This window comes from Carassius carassius, chromosome 1, assembly GCF_963082965.1.
Source record: "Carassius carassius chromosome 1, fCarCar2.1, whole genome shotgun sequence".
NCBI classification, from domain to species: Eukaryota; Metazoa; Chordata; class Actinopteri; order Cypriniformes; family Cyprinidae; genus Carassius; species Carassius carassius.
In genome coordinates this window covers 25,880,295-25,899,628 of record NC_081755.1, presented here as the reverse complement: position 1 = coordinate 25,899,628, position 19,334 = coordinate 25,880,295, and the positions used below count along the sequence as shown (strand labels likewise).

Genomic DNA, 19,334 nt, shown 5'->3' with positions numbered 1-19,334 from the left:
CAGTTGAGTGAATTTGTTGTTAATTTGACCAGGGTCTCAATGAGGTTAAAACAGACCAATGTCTTTCATTGATGAAGCATTTTTATATATTTGTCGGACACTTGAGAAGGAGGCTATAATTTCATCATCACGTGGACAGTTTCATTGCCATTCAGCTTGAGGCTGTGGCTATAGGATGATGTTTGACAGATGTTAACTTAGTTTGGGGCTGTCCAGAGAAATTGTGAGTGCATGGTTTTTTTTTTTTTGTTTTTTGTTTTTTGGAGATCATAAGAAAACAACTCAAATAATAATAATAATAATAATAATAAGTCACACAGACTTTTAGTGCAAAATGTGACATAACGTCCGCCATTTTCTTCTTCTTCAAAAAAAAAATTCATATTTCTAAAGTTCGATTAATTAATATGTTAATAGGATAGATAGATAGTCAGTGCACACGTGATCGATGGAGTGACAGATTCCTCTCAACTTCCTGACTTCTGCATCTCACCAAACTTCTAACATTGTGTAATGACAAGAAAACTGTTGCTGTATGTTTAACATTCCCTGGATGAATAGTGTGCCTCCAGCCTGCATGGATTAAGAAAAACAGCCATGTCCTTGTCCTCTGCTGTCACAGTTCTATGATGGATAGCAAGCTCTAGCTGATATCACTCCAGTAATTGCTTCTTGTTATGATGGGTGCTGATGTCGGGGGTCTAATCATTATATTGTAGCATCACCTCGACTTGAATCGTTGCTCTACATACATGCTCAAATTGGCAAAGTTGCAACAGTTGCACCAGTTCCCATGGAAACTAAAATATAGTACAGAAGATTCTGTGACAAAGTGTTTTTTTTTTCAACCAGTGAATGACTCTCACATTAGCTAAAAGTTAACGAGCATCCTTTGTGCACAGTCAGTTCAAAGGAAAGGAATATTTAGATGCATCATTACAGTATTCCAAGGAAAGCCGTATAGCCTAAATGTTCAAATATATTGTCTTATTATTCAGCAAAATATTTATGTGTCCTTTAAGGAAAATATTTATTGAGGTAGGTTAGATTATTTTTTTTTGGTTTGTTTTTGAAATACTGAAATAAAAATAAATATAATAAAATAAAAATGCTGAAGTAATTCACATAAATATGCTGAATTATACCAAGCAACATTTATTTAATAAAAAAAAAGCTGAATTTCCAGGAGCTATTTCAGAATATGCTGATGATCAATGATCATATCAGAATATGCTGATGCTGTGATGATCAAGTCATAATATTTTTCAAATTATTAGGGCCCGAGCACTGCAGTGCGAGGACCCTATTGGAATTACTCCGTTTATTCTTCTACTTCTTCTTCTTCTTCTTCTTCTTCTTCTTCTTCTTCTTCTTCTTCTTCTTCTTCTTCGAAATGAATCACATTTTTGAGGGCCTAAACATGCTCCAAAACTCACGAAACTTTGCACACGCATCAGGACATCTAATATAGGTTTCAGAAGTGGGTGTGGCAAAATGGATCGATAGCCCCACCTGTTATATTTCAAGGGAGTGCGCCTCGAGCTACGTTTCACGTACATGCATGAAAATCGGTACACACATGTAGCACACCATTATCTACAAAAAAGTCTCTTGGTACAAAATCCAAAACCCAACAGGAAGAAAGTTATTTTGAATTTCCTTTTACAATTTTTTTGCAGTTTTTGCCATTTCCATGCCTCGTACTTTGACGAACTTCTCCTACAGTTTAAATCGGATTGTCTTCAAATTTGGTGAGGGTCATCATAAGACCTTTGTGATGTTAAGTTGCGAAGGTTTTGAGTTTTCGTCAAAGGGTGTGTCCCTGGCGGCCTGACAAAATTTGATGTTTTGCCGTGAAACAGGAAGTTGCTGTAACTCAGGCAACCCATGTCCGATCTTCCCCAAATTTCCCACGTTTGATAGGTGTTCTGTCCTGAACAAACATCCATGACCAAATTCAGTTATAGTCATAGCGCCACCTGCTGGTAACAGGAAGTGAAATGGTTAACACTGTTAAGGACCCCTAGGAACATACTAAAACGTGTAAACAAGTGTTAAATAGGCTGGCAACATACTAGATACATACTAATACATGCTAGCAAGACTTAGCTAAGTGCTAAAGCCTGCTACTAATGTAGTGAAAAATCAAGTTGCTGTAACTCAGGCAAGCAATGACCGATCTTCCCCAAACTTCACATGTGTGATAGGTGTTCTGTTCTGAACAAACACCCATGACCAAATTCAGTTACAGTCATAGCGCCACCTGCTGGTAACAGGAAGTGACAAGGTTAACACTGTTATGGATTCCTAGGAATAAATTAAAAAGTGTCAAAAAGTGTTAAATAGGCTGGCAACATGCTAGAAACATAATAAAACATGCTAGCAACACTTAACTAAGTGCTTAAGCATGCAACTGTTGCATTGAATAAGGAAGTTGCTATAACTCAGGCTAGCAACATCCGATCTGCCCCAAACTTCACACATTTGACAAGAGTTCTGTACTGAACACATCATGCCCGTACTCGGTTATAGTCATAGCACCACCTGTTGGTAACAGGAAGTGTCATGTGTAACACTGTTATGGACTCCTAGCATGTGTAACACTGTTATGGAGTCCTAGCAACATATTAAAAAGTGCCAGGAAGTGATAAATACACTGGCAGTATGCTAGAAAAATACTAAAACATGTTAGCAACACTTACCTAAATGCTAAAGCATCATATTACTGCAGTGAATTAGGAAGTTACTGTAATTCAGGCATACAGTGTCCAATATGCCCCAAATTGAACAAGTTTGATAAGAGTCCTCTCCTGAACACATCAACATGCCCGTATTTGATTATAGTGCCACCTGCTGGCAACAGAAAGTGGCATTTTTAAAACTGTTATGGACTCCTTGCAAAATAATAAAAAGCAACAATAAGTATTTAATAGGTTGGCAACATTCTAGAAGCATACTAAAACATGCTAGCATCACTTAGCTAAGGGCTAAAGCATGCTACTAATGCAATGAAAAAGGAAGCTGCTGTAACTCAGGCAAGATATGTCCGATCTTCCCCAAACTTCATGTGTGTGATAGTTGTTTTGTTCCGAACAAACACCCATGACCAAACTCAGTTATAGTCATAGTGCCAACTGCTGGTAACAGGAAGTGACAAGGTTAACACTGTTATGGACTCCTAGGGGCAAATTAAAAAGTGTCAAAAAGTGTTAAATAGGCTGGCAAAATTCTAGAAGCATAATAGAACATGCTAGCAACACTTAGCTAAATGTTAAAGCATGCAACTATTGCATTGAATAAGGAAGTTGCTCTAACTCAGGCTTGCAACGTCTGATCTGCCCCAAACTTCACACGTTTGACAAAAGTCCTGTACTGAACACATCAACATGTCCGTATTCGGTTATAGTCATAGCGCCACCTGTTGGTAACAGGAAGTGTCATGTGTAACACTGTTATGGACTCCTAGCAACATATCAAAAAGTGCCAGGAAGTGATAAATACACTGGCAACATGCTAGAAACATACTTAAACATTTTAGCAACACTTGGCTAAATGCTAAAGCATCATATCACTGCAGTGAATCAGGAAGTTACTGTAATTCAGGCATACAGTGTCCAATCTGCCCCAAATTGAACAAGTTTGATTAGAGTCCTGTCCTGAACACATAACCATGCCCATATTCGATACTATTCATAGCGCCACCTAATGGCAACAGGAAGTGGCATGTCTAACACTGTTATGGACTCCTTGAAAAATAATAAAAAACAACAATAAGTATTTAATAGGCTGGCAACATTCTAGAAGCATACTAAAACATGCTAGCATCACTTAGCTAAGGGCTAAAGCATGTTACTAATGCAATGAAAAAGGAAGCTGCTGTAACTCAGGCAAGCAATGTCCGATCTTCCCCAAACTTCACACGTGTGATAGATGTTTTGTTCCGAACAAACACCCATGACCAAATTCAGTTATAGTCATAGAGCCACCTGCTGGTAACAGAAAGTGACAAGATTAACACTGTTATGGACTCCTAGGAACAAATTAAAAAGTGTCACATCACATCAACATGCCTGTATTCGTTTATAGTCATAGCGCCACCTGCTGGCAACAGGAAGTGTCATGTTTAACACTTTAATGCACTATTTGCAACACATTAAAATATGCCATTGTGTGCTAATCATGCTAGAAATCTTCTCAAACATGCTAGCAACACTTAATATGTGCTAAAGGATGCTATTAATACTATGAAACAGGAAGTTGTTGTAACTCATGCATACCCTGAATTCCCAGTCTGACCCATACTTCACATGTTTTATAAGAGTCCTGGCCTGTACACAACTAAAGGCCAATATTCAACTTTTATATTCAACAATATTCAACAAATATTCAATTACTTATTTTATACTAACTTAAACATGAGATGTCTGATCTACCCGAAACTTTGCATGTTTGGTAAGAGTCCTGGCATGAAGACATTGACATGCCGATATTCAGTTGTAATCATAGCGCTACCTGTTGGCAGCAGGAAATGTGGCACAAGTATTTACTATTTTATAAGCATATGCCCCAACGTTCACTGTTCCTCCTATGGGCACCGGGTGGTGGTGAGCCTGGGTGCGAGGGCCCTTTCATCGCTGCTTGCAGCTTTAATTCTTATTGTATTTTTCTAGTGTTAAAATAAATCACTTATATGATGTCTAAGTTTCTGTCTAGTGTTTTATAATAGAAAAAACTATGCAGTGGTATGTTTACTGACTAAATAGTTTGTAGAAGCATTCAATACTATTGGGAAATATATTTTCTTATATTTGTGGGGTGGGGGGTCTAGACATAGTCTCAGAAAAATATTTGCAGGAGTCTCATTTTTCATGATATCTTATTCAGATTTGAAATAGAAACTCATGAGACATGTGGCTTTCAACCCATTACTTTTCTAGATTGCTCCAGGACTCATTTCATGTATTTTTATATCAAATAAAAAAATATTTAAGTGTGGTAAAAAAAAATTTCAAGGCACTTCAGTGTCTATAACTTTTTATATTTTTGAGCATTATCAAATCTGGTAAAAAGTAAAGCCCAAAGTGTCTTCTTTCCAAAGACACCAAAAATATGTTTGTAACACACTGAAGTAGGAAACTGTTACAATTATAAGTTAGGTATAGCACTTTCAGCTGTGAGTCCCATAATGGGGGGTGCTAGCTAACAGGTTAAATTAGCTCCTCCCATGGCTGAAGTGGTAACAGACAGTTATTATTGTGTGGGTTTCAGATCAGTGATTAAGTTAGTCTGGTTGAGGTATCTGTTAGTCTTGAACAGGACAGCTCCCGGAAGCATAATGCAATACTAACCCCATTTCCAACCTTAATACTATAGAGGAAGACACTCGGATTGTTCCTGCAAGAGAGTAATATAAGTGTCGCTGAATAAAATGCTTATGGCTCTACTGTATTTCAACATTTCTTGTCAGCAGAGTTCTGAGTGCTCAGTGAAAATAACTGTGCCCCAGATTCTCATGTTGTTGGATTTCAACCTATTTTATGGAATTTTGAAGAAGAAAACTTTCAAACAGATCTAACAATGACTGTTCAATGCACAATATAAGCCTTGTAGAGGAAATGTCCTACAATGAAATTGGAAACCACTGAAATGGAAATGAGAAATGAAACCTGAAATCGCTTCATACACATCTGCACCCAGGACGGATTTTACCACAGACGTTTCAGGTTTCAGGAGATGTTTGTAAACCAAAATTGAGTAAAAGATGTTTGATGTTTTCCGTTCTTTCAGTTTATGTTACACTTGTTTCTTCACTGCACATTATGGGGGGTTTGCAGTCATAAATCAGTTTTATGTGAGACTAGATTTTAACATATAGTTGAGGTTAACTAAATATCCATGCTAAGGTCAAACCTACATTCACCATGAGGTTGAATATTGACTGTTGCCCTATTAATATTCCTAGTGTTTTTGGGTCATATTGCATAACTTTTGAATTATGTAATGGATTACATACCATGCATGAAGAAGTGGCATATCTGTCCACAGATGTTCAGAATGAACATTATATAAACTATTTTTTCAATCAGGACCACTTCCGTCAAGTATATTAATGACAATTATAATTGCATACAGTTAGTGTTGGCGGTATGGTTATGTATGCAGCCATGCTTGGACAGAGCGGGGAGAGCAGCAAGACAAACCCCCCTGGGGTACAGAACAGAACCATTATAAGCATACATAATTACTATTCACAATTACATGAGTTGTAAACAGAATGTGGTAGAGACTGCTTCCAATGAAGAGACTGTAAAGAAAGAACAAAGTTAGATCGGATTACAGGTTCAGTTGGTGGAGTTGGGGTTGGAGGAGGGAGTTAATTGCAAGCAGCGATGCGATGGAAGAGACACTGAAGAATGGGAATTTAAATAGACCGCAGGTGATAGGTGTCAAGACTGGATTTGTACACGTCAGGAACTGCTGACTGTCAGCTGATGCAAGCGTGACTAACGTGGCCTGACTGAACTAACGCGATGCTCGATATCTGCCATAGAAGTCAAATAAGGGGTTCAATCAATAACCAGTGTGTGTGTGTGTGTGTGTGTGTGTGTGTGTGTGTGTGTGTGTGTGTGTGTTTTCTTCAGATAACGTGTACAGAGAATGTCTTGCCAATGGCACCTGGGCGAAGAAGGGAAACTACTCCCAATGTCAGGAAATCCTCAATGAGGAGGTACGTAATTGCACTTTATAAAATTATTTTAAAAAAATACTTTCTTACAGTTATTTCACAAAGACACATAAATAATATGTTTTCTAATAATTATTGGTCAATAAATTGTTTTATACAGTGTGATCAAACAATTTTGATTTAAAAGTTTATTATAATAAGGTTTTTATTTTAATAATATTATTTTTTTTAAAAATCAAAACAAGAATATCTCTAAATCACTGTGCAAATTTGACACTGACCACATGAACCTCTCTGTACAAAAGGACAGTTGTTCTTGCTTGCACAGTAGAAGAAACAGCTTATAAAGCTTGTAATATAGTTGTTGTTGTTGTTGTTTTTATGAAAATTGTTGTATTAAATAAGAGTAACATGCAAAATATAAGCTTTTCTCTGCACCCTGCATAATTTTTTTTCCCACAGTTTACTGCATTTAGACTTTGTGAATCTAATCTAATGTGAAGGATACGGAAGTGTTACTGAATGTGGGACACTAGTCATGTTTTCAGGAGTTCTTCGTTCAGGTAGATCACTGTAAAATCAACACAATAGAGTCCATGCATTCTTGTTGAGAGTTGTCACTTTTGAATCTTTAGCAAGACTGTTATACGACCTTCATAAACATGGTTTGCTTTTTATTTGCAGCTTATCTTTATACTCTTTTATGTGTTCCAAATGTTCCTGCTGGATGCTACTTGCCAAAGTTAGTTAGATTCTTGGATATAAATAGTAAATGCACTCCCAACTTGCTGTTTTATTATAGCATCTTTTAAATGCAGTACGTACTGTATAGGATATTAAATTGATGTTTTTTTTTAAGTATAACTTTATGTACATTTTCTTACAAATGAAGAAATATTGAATTTATTGAAAATTAAGTAAGTCTTTATAAAGACTTTTAAAATAATGCATTATATATATATATATATATATATATATATATATATATATATATATATATATATATATATATATATATATATATATATATATATATATATATATATATACAGTACAGACCAAAAGTTTGGAAACATTACTATTTTTAATGTTTTTGAAAGAAGTTTCTTTTGCTAATCAGGTCTGCATTTATTTGATCAAAAATACAGAAAAAACTGTAATATTGTGAAATATTATTACAACTTAAAATAATAGTTTTCTATTTGAATATACTTTAAAAAAAAATGTATTCCTGTGATGCAAAGCTGAATTTTCAGCATCATTACTCCAGCCTTCAGTGTCACATGTAACATCCAGTCTATCACATGATCATTTAGAAATCATTCTAATATTCTGATTTATTATGAGTGTTGGAAACAGTTCTGCTGTCTAATATATTTGATGAATAAAAGGTTAAAAATAACTGCATTTATTCAAAATTAAAAAAAATTCTAATAATATATTTTCTTTACTATCACTTTTTATCAATTTAACACATCCTTGCTGAATAAAAGTATTGATTTTATTTAAAAAAAAGAAAAAAGAAAAATTACTGACCCCAAATTACTGACCAGTAGTGTATATTGTTATTACAAAATATTTATATTTTAAAAACATAGCTTCTTTTTTTTTTTTTTTTTTTTACTTTTTATTCATCAAAGTATCCTAAAAAAGTATCACATGTTCTGAAAAAATATTAAGCAGCAGAACTGTTTCCAACTTTGATAATGAATCATCATATTAGAATGATTTCTAAAGGATCATGTGATAATGATCCTAAAAATTCAGCTTTGCATCACAGAAATAAATGATAATTTAAAGTATAATAAATTTAAATACAATTATTTTAAATTTTAATAATATATCACAATATTAAATTTTTTTCTGTATTTTTGATCAAATAAATGCAGGCTTGATGAGCAGAAGAAACTTCTTTCAAAAACATTAAAAATAGTAATGTTTCCAAACTTTTGGTCTGTACTGTATATATTTTTACTGTATTTATGTCAGTATACAGCATCTAAAACACTTGTTTGAATGAATTTGTAAGTGAATTTCTCTGTGAAACACAGGATAGCTGTTAGACAGAGATGTTGAACATCTACAAGATTCATTAGATGTCCTTTGGTGTTACAGAAGTAACATGGGAGGGGGGATTAATAATGTATGGACTTTTATTTTCCCTCAAAGGAAGCAATTTAACCAGCTGTGCTAAGCCTTTGTTCACACAGGGATGGCGAAAAGCGAAATCGCTCATCCAATCAGTAGGACGGAGGAGTGGGCTAGCAAGGATAATGCTCAGATTTATATTTAGACAGCAGGGAGGGCTTCCACCACAGCCAGTGGCTTACTGGAGCATGTGATTACCACTAGATGCTGTTTTTTAGCTAGCGATAAGGGTTTTCCCTCATTATAGAGAGCACTGTTGGAATTCATGTGCATTGTATTTAAAGTAGAAAAAGAGCCACTTAATCAGGTCATGCTGTTAACGTGATCAGCTGGAGGAGTGATGTTGTACTGTAGTTAGTGGCTTTTCTTGATCCAGGCACGTAGGTTCAAACATAGTTTGCACCATATAGTTTAGTTATCAAAGATGTGCCTTTTGTTACTTAGAAAATAAAATACAAAGTACAGGTTTCACTCTCAGAAAAGAAAGTACAGAGCTAGCACTGGGACCTCCCCAATGACAGCTTTGCACTTTCTTTTCTGAGATTGAACTCCGTTCAGATGGGGACACACAAATACAGACATGTCCACGTTTCAGTGGGACTAAACAGCTCAACCTTTTACAGCAGATTTAGTTCATGAAAGTAATTCATACTTTTCACTCCATAAATTGCACACACCTTCAAAGTCCAATCTGATTCGCCAATGAATCTTGCAATCTGTTGTAAAAATACAAATAAATAAAAAAATATATATTTTTAAAGGCACACAATAAAATTACAAACATTAAACAATAATTAAAATGAAAAATTAAAATATAAAAATAAAGCTAAGTGAAAGTATTAATAAATCTGTAATATTATAGAAATAATACTAATGTAATGCTGGCCCAATATACTGTCCTCCTCTCACTTTAAGTAATTTATGTATTTCCTTGCAAATGCTTTTTCTTGCCACTTCATTCAAAGCATTTTACACAATGAGTCTAAAAAAGGGTGCAAAAATGCAGGGTCATGAAGTCTTTGGTATCTTAGCTTAAAAGCTTAACAGTGGTACTCAGAGGTACGGCGGTGTCTTTTAAACTTTAAGCCTCTCTTGTGGAGCAAATGAAGCACTGTGGAGCAAGTGCCCACTGCAGAATATTTCAAATGTTGCTGTCAGAAGAACTGAATAAATGTTTGTTCTTACATTATCACTCAGGCTATTGTAAATTGAAATGCATTTTCCCCCCAGGGAAATGGTTTTTCAGTGCTGATCTTCTGTCATTGTGTCTGTCTATTGTGATCTGTGAAGAGTTCTTCAAGACACAAGCAGTTGCCTGGTCACCCTAAGCAAGTGATGTTGTGAAGGCTTTGGCATCACTCGGCCACCATTCGAAAACAATATTTTAGCAAGTCAACACTGATGAAGAATCCATTCACATTCAATTAGAATCAGAAACAGAAGGCAATAAAGCTCAGAGAGAGAGAGAGAGAGAGAGCGTCTGCTCTCAGCCAAGCAGCAGAGCTCATCAAGCCAGATTTATTAACAAAATAAACATATTATTTGGAAAGCAACTTTCCCAGAACACATCTCCTTGGCAATTAACAAAACTCACTTTACCATGAAAAAAATATACATTAAGCCAGTTGTTCAGCATTAGCTGCACCATAGAGCCAAGTATATTACTTTGCATTCCAGGAGCGGGTGTGTGTTATTAAAATTATTTTGTGAAATTCAGTGAAAATGTTAATATCAGGCTCAATTTACCACATTAATTTAGTACACAAATATTAGGCTACTTTTTGAACTGTCTATTCAGTGAGTCACTTTTCTGCCCCAATACTGCATTATTTGCATGCTTTTTTTTTAGCAAATATTGATGTATGTGATTGCATACATGATTGATTTGCATTTAATTTGATTATTAAATCAGCATATTATATAAATAATAAACTGTTTGGGAAGAATGCCTTGAGGCTTCCATCAGCTTGGGCTACAAACTGGAAAAGATGAGGGCAGCTGTTCGAGCTGAAAGACTCTCTTGACACAGTGGTACAAAATGCTAATGCCCAACTTCGTACCGGAAGAAGATGGGATGCACAACAAGCAGTGCATCAGGTCATAACTCGTCTGAAACACCAAGAGGTAGTGGTTTTGATACAACATGTCAGGACAGGCTTTGGATGGACAACGTTAACCAGGATATGGTCCAAAACCGCAAAGATAGACAGGAATAGTCTGATTGTTTAGGAGGTCATGAAGGAGGAAGGGGAAAGCTATAGGGTCAAAGCTGTGAGCCAATCCCAGCAAGGGAAATGGACAACCTGGGAGGCCGTAATCAACAGGACCATCACATGGTCTGATCTGTGGAAGCTGCCCCAAGCAAGGTTAAGTTTCCTGATCAGGGCCACGTATGATACCCTCCCAAGCCCCCAGAACCTGCACCGCTGGTACGGCTTAGAAGAGTTTTGCCAGCTCTGTGGCCACCAATGTCCCAGCCTAAAACACATCCTCTCCAGCTGTAAGACTGCTCTGACCCAGGACAGGTATGGGTGGCGCCACAAGCACATCCTGCAGAAGTTAGCAGAGGTTATTGAAGAACGCAGACTCGAAGTGAACAAAGACAGCATGTCAACATCATACCAGCCTATTCAATTTTTTTAGGCAAGTGGGAGAGGCACTAAGCAGCTTCGTACAGGATAGGTCCCTGTTGTCACCGGTAGGCAAGCAGGGCAGATTTTGGCTCTAGATATGCAGAAAAGACAAGGCTTCGGGGAGAGACAGATCCTAGGGGAACTGATTAAAGCAGTGAAACATCAAGGGCTCCATGCTGATGACCCTGCAGCTGCCCAACTGCCACTAGCGGGAGTGCGTCTGGTAGAAATACCAGGTAGCTTTACCTGTGCTTACACGTATATTAACAGATAGTTAGGAAAGATGTAATTTCTGTCATTATTTCACATCCTTGTTCAAAACCTGCACGAGTTTCTTTCTATTTTTGAACACAAAATAAGATATTCTGAAGAATTTTGGTAAACAAACAGCTGCTGGTAGCCATTGACTTCCATTGTCTGAAATGTTTTTACTATGGCTACCAACTTTTTGTGCTCATCAGAAGACATCAAACAGGTTTTGAACAACTTGAGAATTTTCATTCTTGTGTGAAATGTGCCTTAAATTAATCATTAAATCTATTTTCTGCCCAATGCAAACACATTAGCTGAAAGTTACATTTTGAGAAAACAATCTGAATGAATCTGGCTTGACGGGTTCTCTTTGATGCAGAGTTTTAATAGATGAGGCTTTTTTAAAAGTTCGTTTTTAGCAACACCATTCATTATAGTAGCACAGCATGATGTATTCATTCAAGTCTCTTGATCCAAACTTAGGATGCATTAAAATAAGCACAGTATTGTTTATTGATAACAAACGCAAGTTAAATGTGAGGTGATGATGGCTTTTTAGCACTTCAGCTCCTGTCATTGTAAACACAGTGTAACAGAAAGAACAAACAAAAAGCACGCTTTTGTTTGGACTTATAATAAAAAAATATATTAAAAAAACAACTGCAATTATCCTCTATAGCGATATTTATGCAATACACACAATTCAGCATCCGAGCCAACTGGCAGTCTAAAACCACCCACTTACCTAAAGTATCACACACACACATACAAAATACCAGGCAGACGTGCGTTAGCTGCCCACTATCTGTGCCATCTGTTTTCTACAGGATTGTTGATTTAATAATTAATAAGTTCGCTCACATAGGAGAACATGTGGTGACTCTGTGGTACTCACAGCTTAGGCAAATGTGGAAATGGAGCCAGCAGGGGAGGCTTCACTTGCGTGGGTTTCGCCTTGGGGGACATACGTGGCCAGGCAGGTTGAATAAACCTACAATCGCTGCACTTCAGGCTGAAAAGAAACAAATGAGAGACTGTGTGGTGTGGCAGCTATCACAGGATTCAAGCAGAATGGATTGACTTTGATTAACATGATCATAATGGCGTGAAATGTGTACTTATGACAGTAGGTGGATGTTTCTGCGGCTATAGGAAGTTTTGTGTTCCATGGGTAAATTTTTATTAAAACTAAAATAAAAAAAACTAAAACTTTTTTTTTTCTTCCTAAATAACAAGGCCACATTAAGTCCTTGGAAACTTTTCATCATTTATTTTATCTCTTCAAATGCATTATTATACCGATTTTATAATTTTGCCTGATACAGAATGCCATAATTATTGTATGAAAATTCATTGTATCAGTTTTGAAAGACATTTTTACAATACCCAGAGATTAGTGTCTTTGTTCACTAATGAGAAAACAGTGTGAGTGAAAAGCATGCTTAAAATGAAATTTTAGAAATGCAATGTGCAAAGAAAAAAGTTAATTAACAAATATGTATTGTGTGTCATTGCAGTCATGCTGTAATTAAGTCAAAGTATTCAAAAAGCATGAAAATATGATTTAATTGTGTGTATTTGGGATATGTAACATGCTAGATACACACGTAGACTTTGTAAAACATACAAAGTTTATCAAAAGTTTATTCCACAAATGGTGGAAATTGAATTTGTTCATGGTGGTTCTAGGGGAAAGAATTAAACAAATATGTCTGAATGCACTGATGAAACTGTTGAAATAATGGTGGTGATCAAATAGTACTTTAATGACATTTACAGTATGTTAGTCCACAAGACCAAAAGTGCCCACAGATGAAGAAGCATCCAGTAACTACAAGTTTGCTGTGACATATGTTTTTTTAATATTTAAGGATCCACTCTTTCTGTCACTATTGACAATCACCAGAGCTTGATTTGAAATTTTGAGGAATCTATTACCAGAACAGTTTATTGTTCATCTGTTTTTAAGTATCAAAACACTGAAGATAGCCAAGATCATCTGAATCTCTTGGGAAATTCAGAACTTTGAACCTTCCTGTGTAACCTTTCCCTGACTCTTTCAAATGCAAAAGTTGGTGTGTTCCCATCTAGAAGATTCAAAACATATTTTTACAAAAATGAAGAGAGCCAAGGGTGATCTGGGGATTGATTTAAGCAGTAAAAAGCAGCTTTGTCATTTACCTGTGAGATTTCCGAGCCAGAAATATAGGAACACTATCACAGAAGGAGCACACAGCAATCCAGTGTCTCATAGAAATAATAAGATTTCAGTTTGAACCACTAAGGGAATCTCCACATGCAGAGTGCAACAAGTTAATAAAGACCAGTGACCGGTTCAGGCACTCTAGCCTGACATGTTTTTAATCCAATTGCACAATTAAATCATTACCTTCAGATCAATGAGCCACAATAATTTGTGGTCTTTTATCTTGTTACATTTTTTTTTTTTGCTAAGGTTTAGCGTTTGTACACACACACACACACACAATCACGTATTGTCATTATAGCTGAAAAAATTGTCATATTTTCCATATTTATCCAAATTTCTGTTCCCCCACTTCCCCTATCCTTTTTATTGCTGAGAAACAGAACAAATGCCTTGTGTTCTCAATGAATTGTTCTTTGTGGCAAGGATGGAGATCATAAGGGATGCCATTCGATTTGATAGTGCTTAACCTCAATGAGCAATTGGCCTCAAACCACCTATGAGACAGAAACATGCACAAGATCAGCAAAGTGTCAACTGATTTTTATCTTACTCTAAATTGTGCAGTGAACAGCCCTTAAAAGAACCATTTTTGAAGAACATTTTAATAATATCAGGAACCTTTTTCTTTTTTAAAGGACCTTTTGTGCAATGGAAAGAATCCATGGATGTTAAAGGTTCTTTAGGGAACCATAAATGCCAGTAAAGAACCTTTAAGTTTAAAATGGTTCAAGTGTCTAAAATATGTTTTAGTCTTGTATATGCTTTTTTCAGAGAGGAGATGTTGACATATCCAGCTGCTAGTAAAAATTTTGTAGTGGATTTTGTAAAGGAAATGTTTTCAAAAGCATAATAACCTAATGAAATGTTACACCGATGAAGTTTCCGCCTGCATTGCAGCCCTTTATAGACAGAAGTTAAAGAGCCAAGACATCTCTAAAAGACTATGTTTCCTCTTTTCAGCTGCCTAAAGTATTTTGCAAGCCACATAGGTGCTAAGATTGCTAAACCCTTATGCTCTCTCAACTCAAGAAAGCACTCTACAGAGGAAAGTGCAACAAGAGGGCATCGCCAATGCGTCTGCCATTGCCTACAAGCTCCCTGCGGGGTCTGTAACAGATAGGGTGCTAATGCAAGAATGTAGTCAGCCCCCTTCCAGCTAGCATCCACAGAGAATGGCCCACTTTTTGTAGCTTTTTCATGTATCTAGTGAAGTAGAAATTTCCAGAAAGCCTACAAGAGGCTTTGCATTGTAAAAATACAAACTAACAGCAAAATTCAGAATGCGTAAGCAGCCACTCCCACAGGCTCTCTGGGTGCGAATCTGTCCACCTATAGACGACTTGTAGTCTAACCAGGAGACAGCAGCATCCCGAGGGGGAACATTTTGCTCTGTATTGGTGAGCATACTGTGGATGTGTTGGTGCATCGAGCCTCCTCTTAAAATAGGGCAAGCATAATACAATGCAGGGATCAGTTGAGGCTGCTTTGAAGAGCCCTTCTCTTAGGATTTAGTTAAAAGAAGTGGCATCAGAGGGGAGAGTGTGAACCCCTATTAATGCCCAAATCATAGAAAATGTGGAGGGTTGTTAGAGTCCTTTAGTCTGACAGTTGAAAGGGAGAGTTTAAAGGTAAAGCGTGTAATTTCAGAGCAGCACTGAACAGAATTGTAATAGTTTAGTTTGAAAAGCCTGACTGGGCCAGACATATTGCCATTGGATCGACCAACGCAGTGAGTTTGGGGTGGGAGTTTTTTTCTGGATCTTTGACATCTTTGATATGTGTCCAATAGGGGTGAGTGAAATACTGTCAGAAACAATTAACCGGTTTAAAATTTGTCAACCAGTAGAGATTTTGGACTTTCACCTCTTTTGCGGTTATACGCTCACGTGATGTTACTGTGCAATGTGGTCATGAAAACGTAAAGTTTGCATGTGTTTTTAAGCATTAGTTTAAAATGAAAAAGTGATTTGAAGCTGTTTAAATGTAATCATGAGCGAAAGAAAACTAATTTTGCTATCTGCACTGTGATGCATGGGTTTGAACAGAGAGAAATTGTCCCGTGTGTGATCTATTTATTTTACCCTGTGAGGAGAGATTTCCCTAATCCTTGAAAGTGGAATTGGGGATTTCTACTATAAAAACTTTAATGGCATTGATGGCGTCTGGTGATGGCATTTCCTTGCAGGAGTGATCCTGTTTTGGTTTTAGTTTTTATCCTTTTTGATTAACTTGATTGATTGTTTTATTTTTATTTTTATTTGTATTTATTTATTATTCATTAACGGGTAGTGGATCTTTTTTTCTTAGTTCACGTTTTGCTGTTAGTATGTCAAAATGCTTTGCAAACATGTTCGTAAACACAGTAATATAGGTAATTATAAGTGAAAACAAACAGCTGAGAAAGAGAAAACATGTAACAGTGTTTTGGATCAGGCAGCTCTTAAAGTGACAGCAGTCTTATATTCCTGTTGTCTGTCAATCATGTTAATAAAACAACAAAAGAGAGAAAATCTCTCGCTGCTCTTGACTAAATCACTTTTATGACTTTAATAATCACTTTTTGTTGTTGTTGTTGTTGTTGTTTAGGCTAGTATATGTTGTTTGTGATACTGACACTAACAACAATAATTATGTTATGTTATATTATTTCTGTGGTATCATAAATGTTGATATCATGAAGACCTTATTTAAAGCAAAAATAACGATATTGTTATATATATATTGTTTGCGTGAAATAAAATTACTCATATCGCAGCCTGATCTCACAATCAAAACGTACATGTTTAGACGTAAATTAAAACTGTCCAATACGTATGTGCCTTTACGTATTTACAGTGTCATTTACGTATTATCTGGACGTAATTACAGGTTCGATACGTATCGAAATTTACGTAAAAACAACCTCAAATACGTACAGATAGAACGTGTTCTCTGACCAGTCAGTTATCCATAGAAATTTGCTCATGAGGCTGCTTTTCAATGCGTATCGGATTAATTTTTTAAATATTTATGTATATTTTCCCTTTTTATAAGTTTTTTTGATAAATGTAAGATCCCTATACCTCACCCGAACCTAAACCTACCAATTTTATACAGAATGTTAAAAGAAAAAAACATAATAAAACACAATTTTAGTAAAAATATAACATTAAAACGTTATTTTGAGCCACTAACGTTAATCTTACACCTACCCCTAAACCTACCCATAACCATTTCTTAAAACTACATAACGTTACTGTTATAAATAAACAAATAACAGACAAACAAACATAATGTTAATCATTTATTTTTTGCAAAAAAATATCAAAAGTGGTACCAAAAGTAGTTCAAATGATAATGAGTTCCAGTCGCAGTCCTCTCTGGAGGTAATAGTTTTTATAGGGTACAGAGCAGAATTTAATTTATTAATCCGTGAAATTATGTATCTGTCTTCTCTCTGGCGCAGTAGCAGTACTGATTTCAAATGTCTATCAACTGAAACACGACATGTCGCAATCTGTGACGAATTATGTGAGAACCAATGAGAGTTCGATATTAGTGCCGTAAACCATGTCGTAACGTTCCTGTGGCGCACTGGCGCTATTTTCAAATTCGAATCATAACGAGCACGGGCTTTGACTGTGACGGACGCTGTTGCTGAGAATGAAGAGGAAGATCGATTGATATGGATATGTTCCTTGCAAACATCTGGATTCTAAAGATATGGAATACAGCAAACAAATAAAATGGATGTGATTTGTAATTGTATGCTGTGCTTTTGTGTATCTATGTGTTGCAGCATGCACAGAAATGTTATTTCCTATTAAGTAGATTAGTAAACTGCTTTCAATAAATTCAATAAAACATTTATTGATATGACAATTAAATACAACATATTAAATCATTAAAGCCACGATTTTAATATTAATACATGGGAATTCATATAAATTCACACTTTACGTTAGATTATTTACGTTTTTTTAGCTGCTAACACGTAAGTATTTGTACGTTTTACTGCTATAAATACATCTAAGTTGTACGTTTTTATGTGCATGAAAACGTAAGTAAATGTACGTGTGGTAGAACCACATTTAACGTAAAAATACACACGTATTCTCATGAGATCACGTTGCATATCGTGATATAAGATTCTGGTCATGTTGCCCCTATCCCTTAGTGTCCAATTCCTTTTTTATATATTTGGCTAATATTTTTGTCCAATCATCAGTCAGTAGATATATTTGGGACCTTTAAAAATTTAATTTTACACTGCTGTTTGTATTTTTATTTTTTATTTTTTTTTATAAACTTACACATTATTGAGAAAGAATTTATTAGATTTATCAAAAGTAACATTAAAGACGTTCAGAATGTTCAGAATGCAAAATATTTCTGTTTCAAATGCTGCTCTTATGAGCTTTGTATTCATCAAAGAATTCTGTAATAATAATAATAATAATAAATTATAATGTTTTCCACAAAAATATTAAGCATTATGACTGTTCTTAACATTTAATAACAAGAAATGTTTCTTGATCAGTAAATCAACATATTCAATTGATTGATTTCTCAATCATAAATGATAGATAAATGATATCTGAAAATACCTTATTATCAAAAACATTTATTTAAAAAAAAAACTGTTTTTATTTTTTATTTTTTTATTTATTTTTTTTATTTATTATAGATAGCAGCTTTGTGTAATAAATAGTAGCTTTGGTGCCCCTAAAATTTGGTGAAAAAGAACATTTTAAAAATTTTACCACCCCCCAAACTTTTGAATGGTAGTGTGTGTGAATCCACTATATTTTGTTAAGGGATAGTTCACCCAAAAATTCAAATGCTGTCATCATTTACTCACGCTCAAACACACAATTTTTTTTATGGTTTGTTAATGGAGTCCACTGTTGTTTTGGACCCCACTGAATTGTATTGTTTCACCAAAACAGTAGAAAAACATTGATAAAAAAAATCTTCTTTTGTGTTTTTTATATGAAGGTATTGTAACAATGTGGGGGTGAGTGAATAACTGAGAATCATTTTAGTATAAATTAACCCTTGAAGACCCAATCTCATTTTATAATATATCTTATGGAGACTGCTATGTTTTGTTGAGAAATTATTATTATTATTATTATTATTATTATTATTATTATTATTATTATTATTATTATTATTATTATTATTATTATTATTAATTGTTCTCTAAATTCTCTCCTAAAGCATTACCTCTTCCTTAAAGCAATAAGCACATCAGTCCTTGCAGTTTCTGATTGATCTGCCAACTGAGCGATTTCTGATGAATTAAATGGTGCTAGCTGGCTTGTGTCATGAGCCTTGTGGATTTGTAGGCACTGGATTCTAGAACTGACTTTCCTCCCCCTGCTTGGACAGTCTGGTGCTCTAGTTTCAGTGGTCTGCAGGGTCT

The 19,334-nt window shown here is 35.4% G+C and overlaps 2 protein-coding genes across 2 annotated transcripts in view; both read left to right on the top strand.

Annotated features, from left to right (window-relative positions):
* cdc27 (cell division cycle 27) overlaps positions 1-19,334 on the top strand; it is a 364,243-nt gene that overhangs the window by 177,138 nt on the left and 167,771 nt on the right. The window lies entirely within an intron of this gene.
* Positions 1-19,334, top strand: part of crhr1 (corticotropin releasing hormone receptor 1) — a 148,832-nt gene that overhangs the window by 81,161 nt on the left and 48,337 nt on the right. Inside the window, exon 5 of the mRNA XM_059553061.1 lies at positions 6,642-6,727. Coding sequence (XP_059409044.1) covers positions 6,642-6,727 — 86 coding nt within the window. The remainder of the gene's footprint in view (positions 1-6,641; positions 6,728-19,334) is intronic.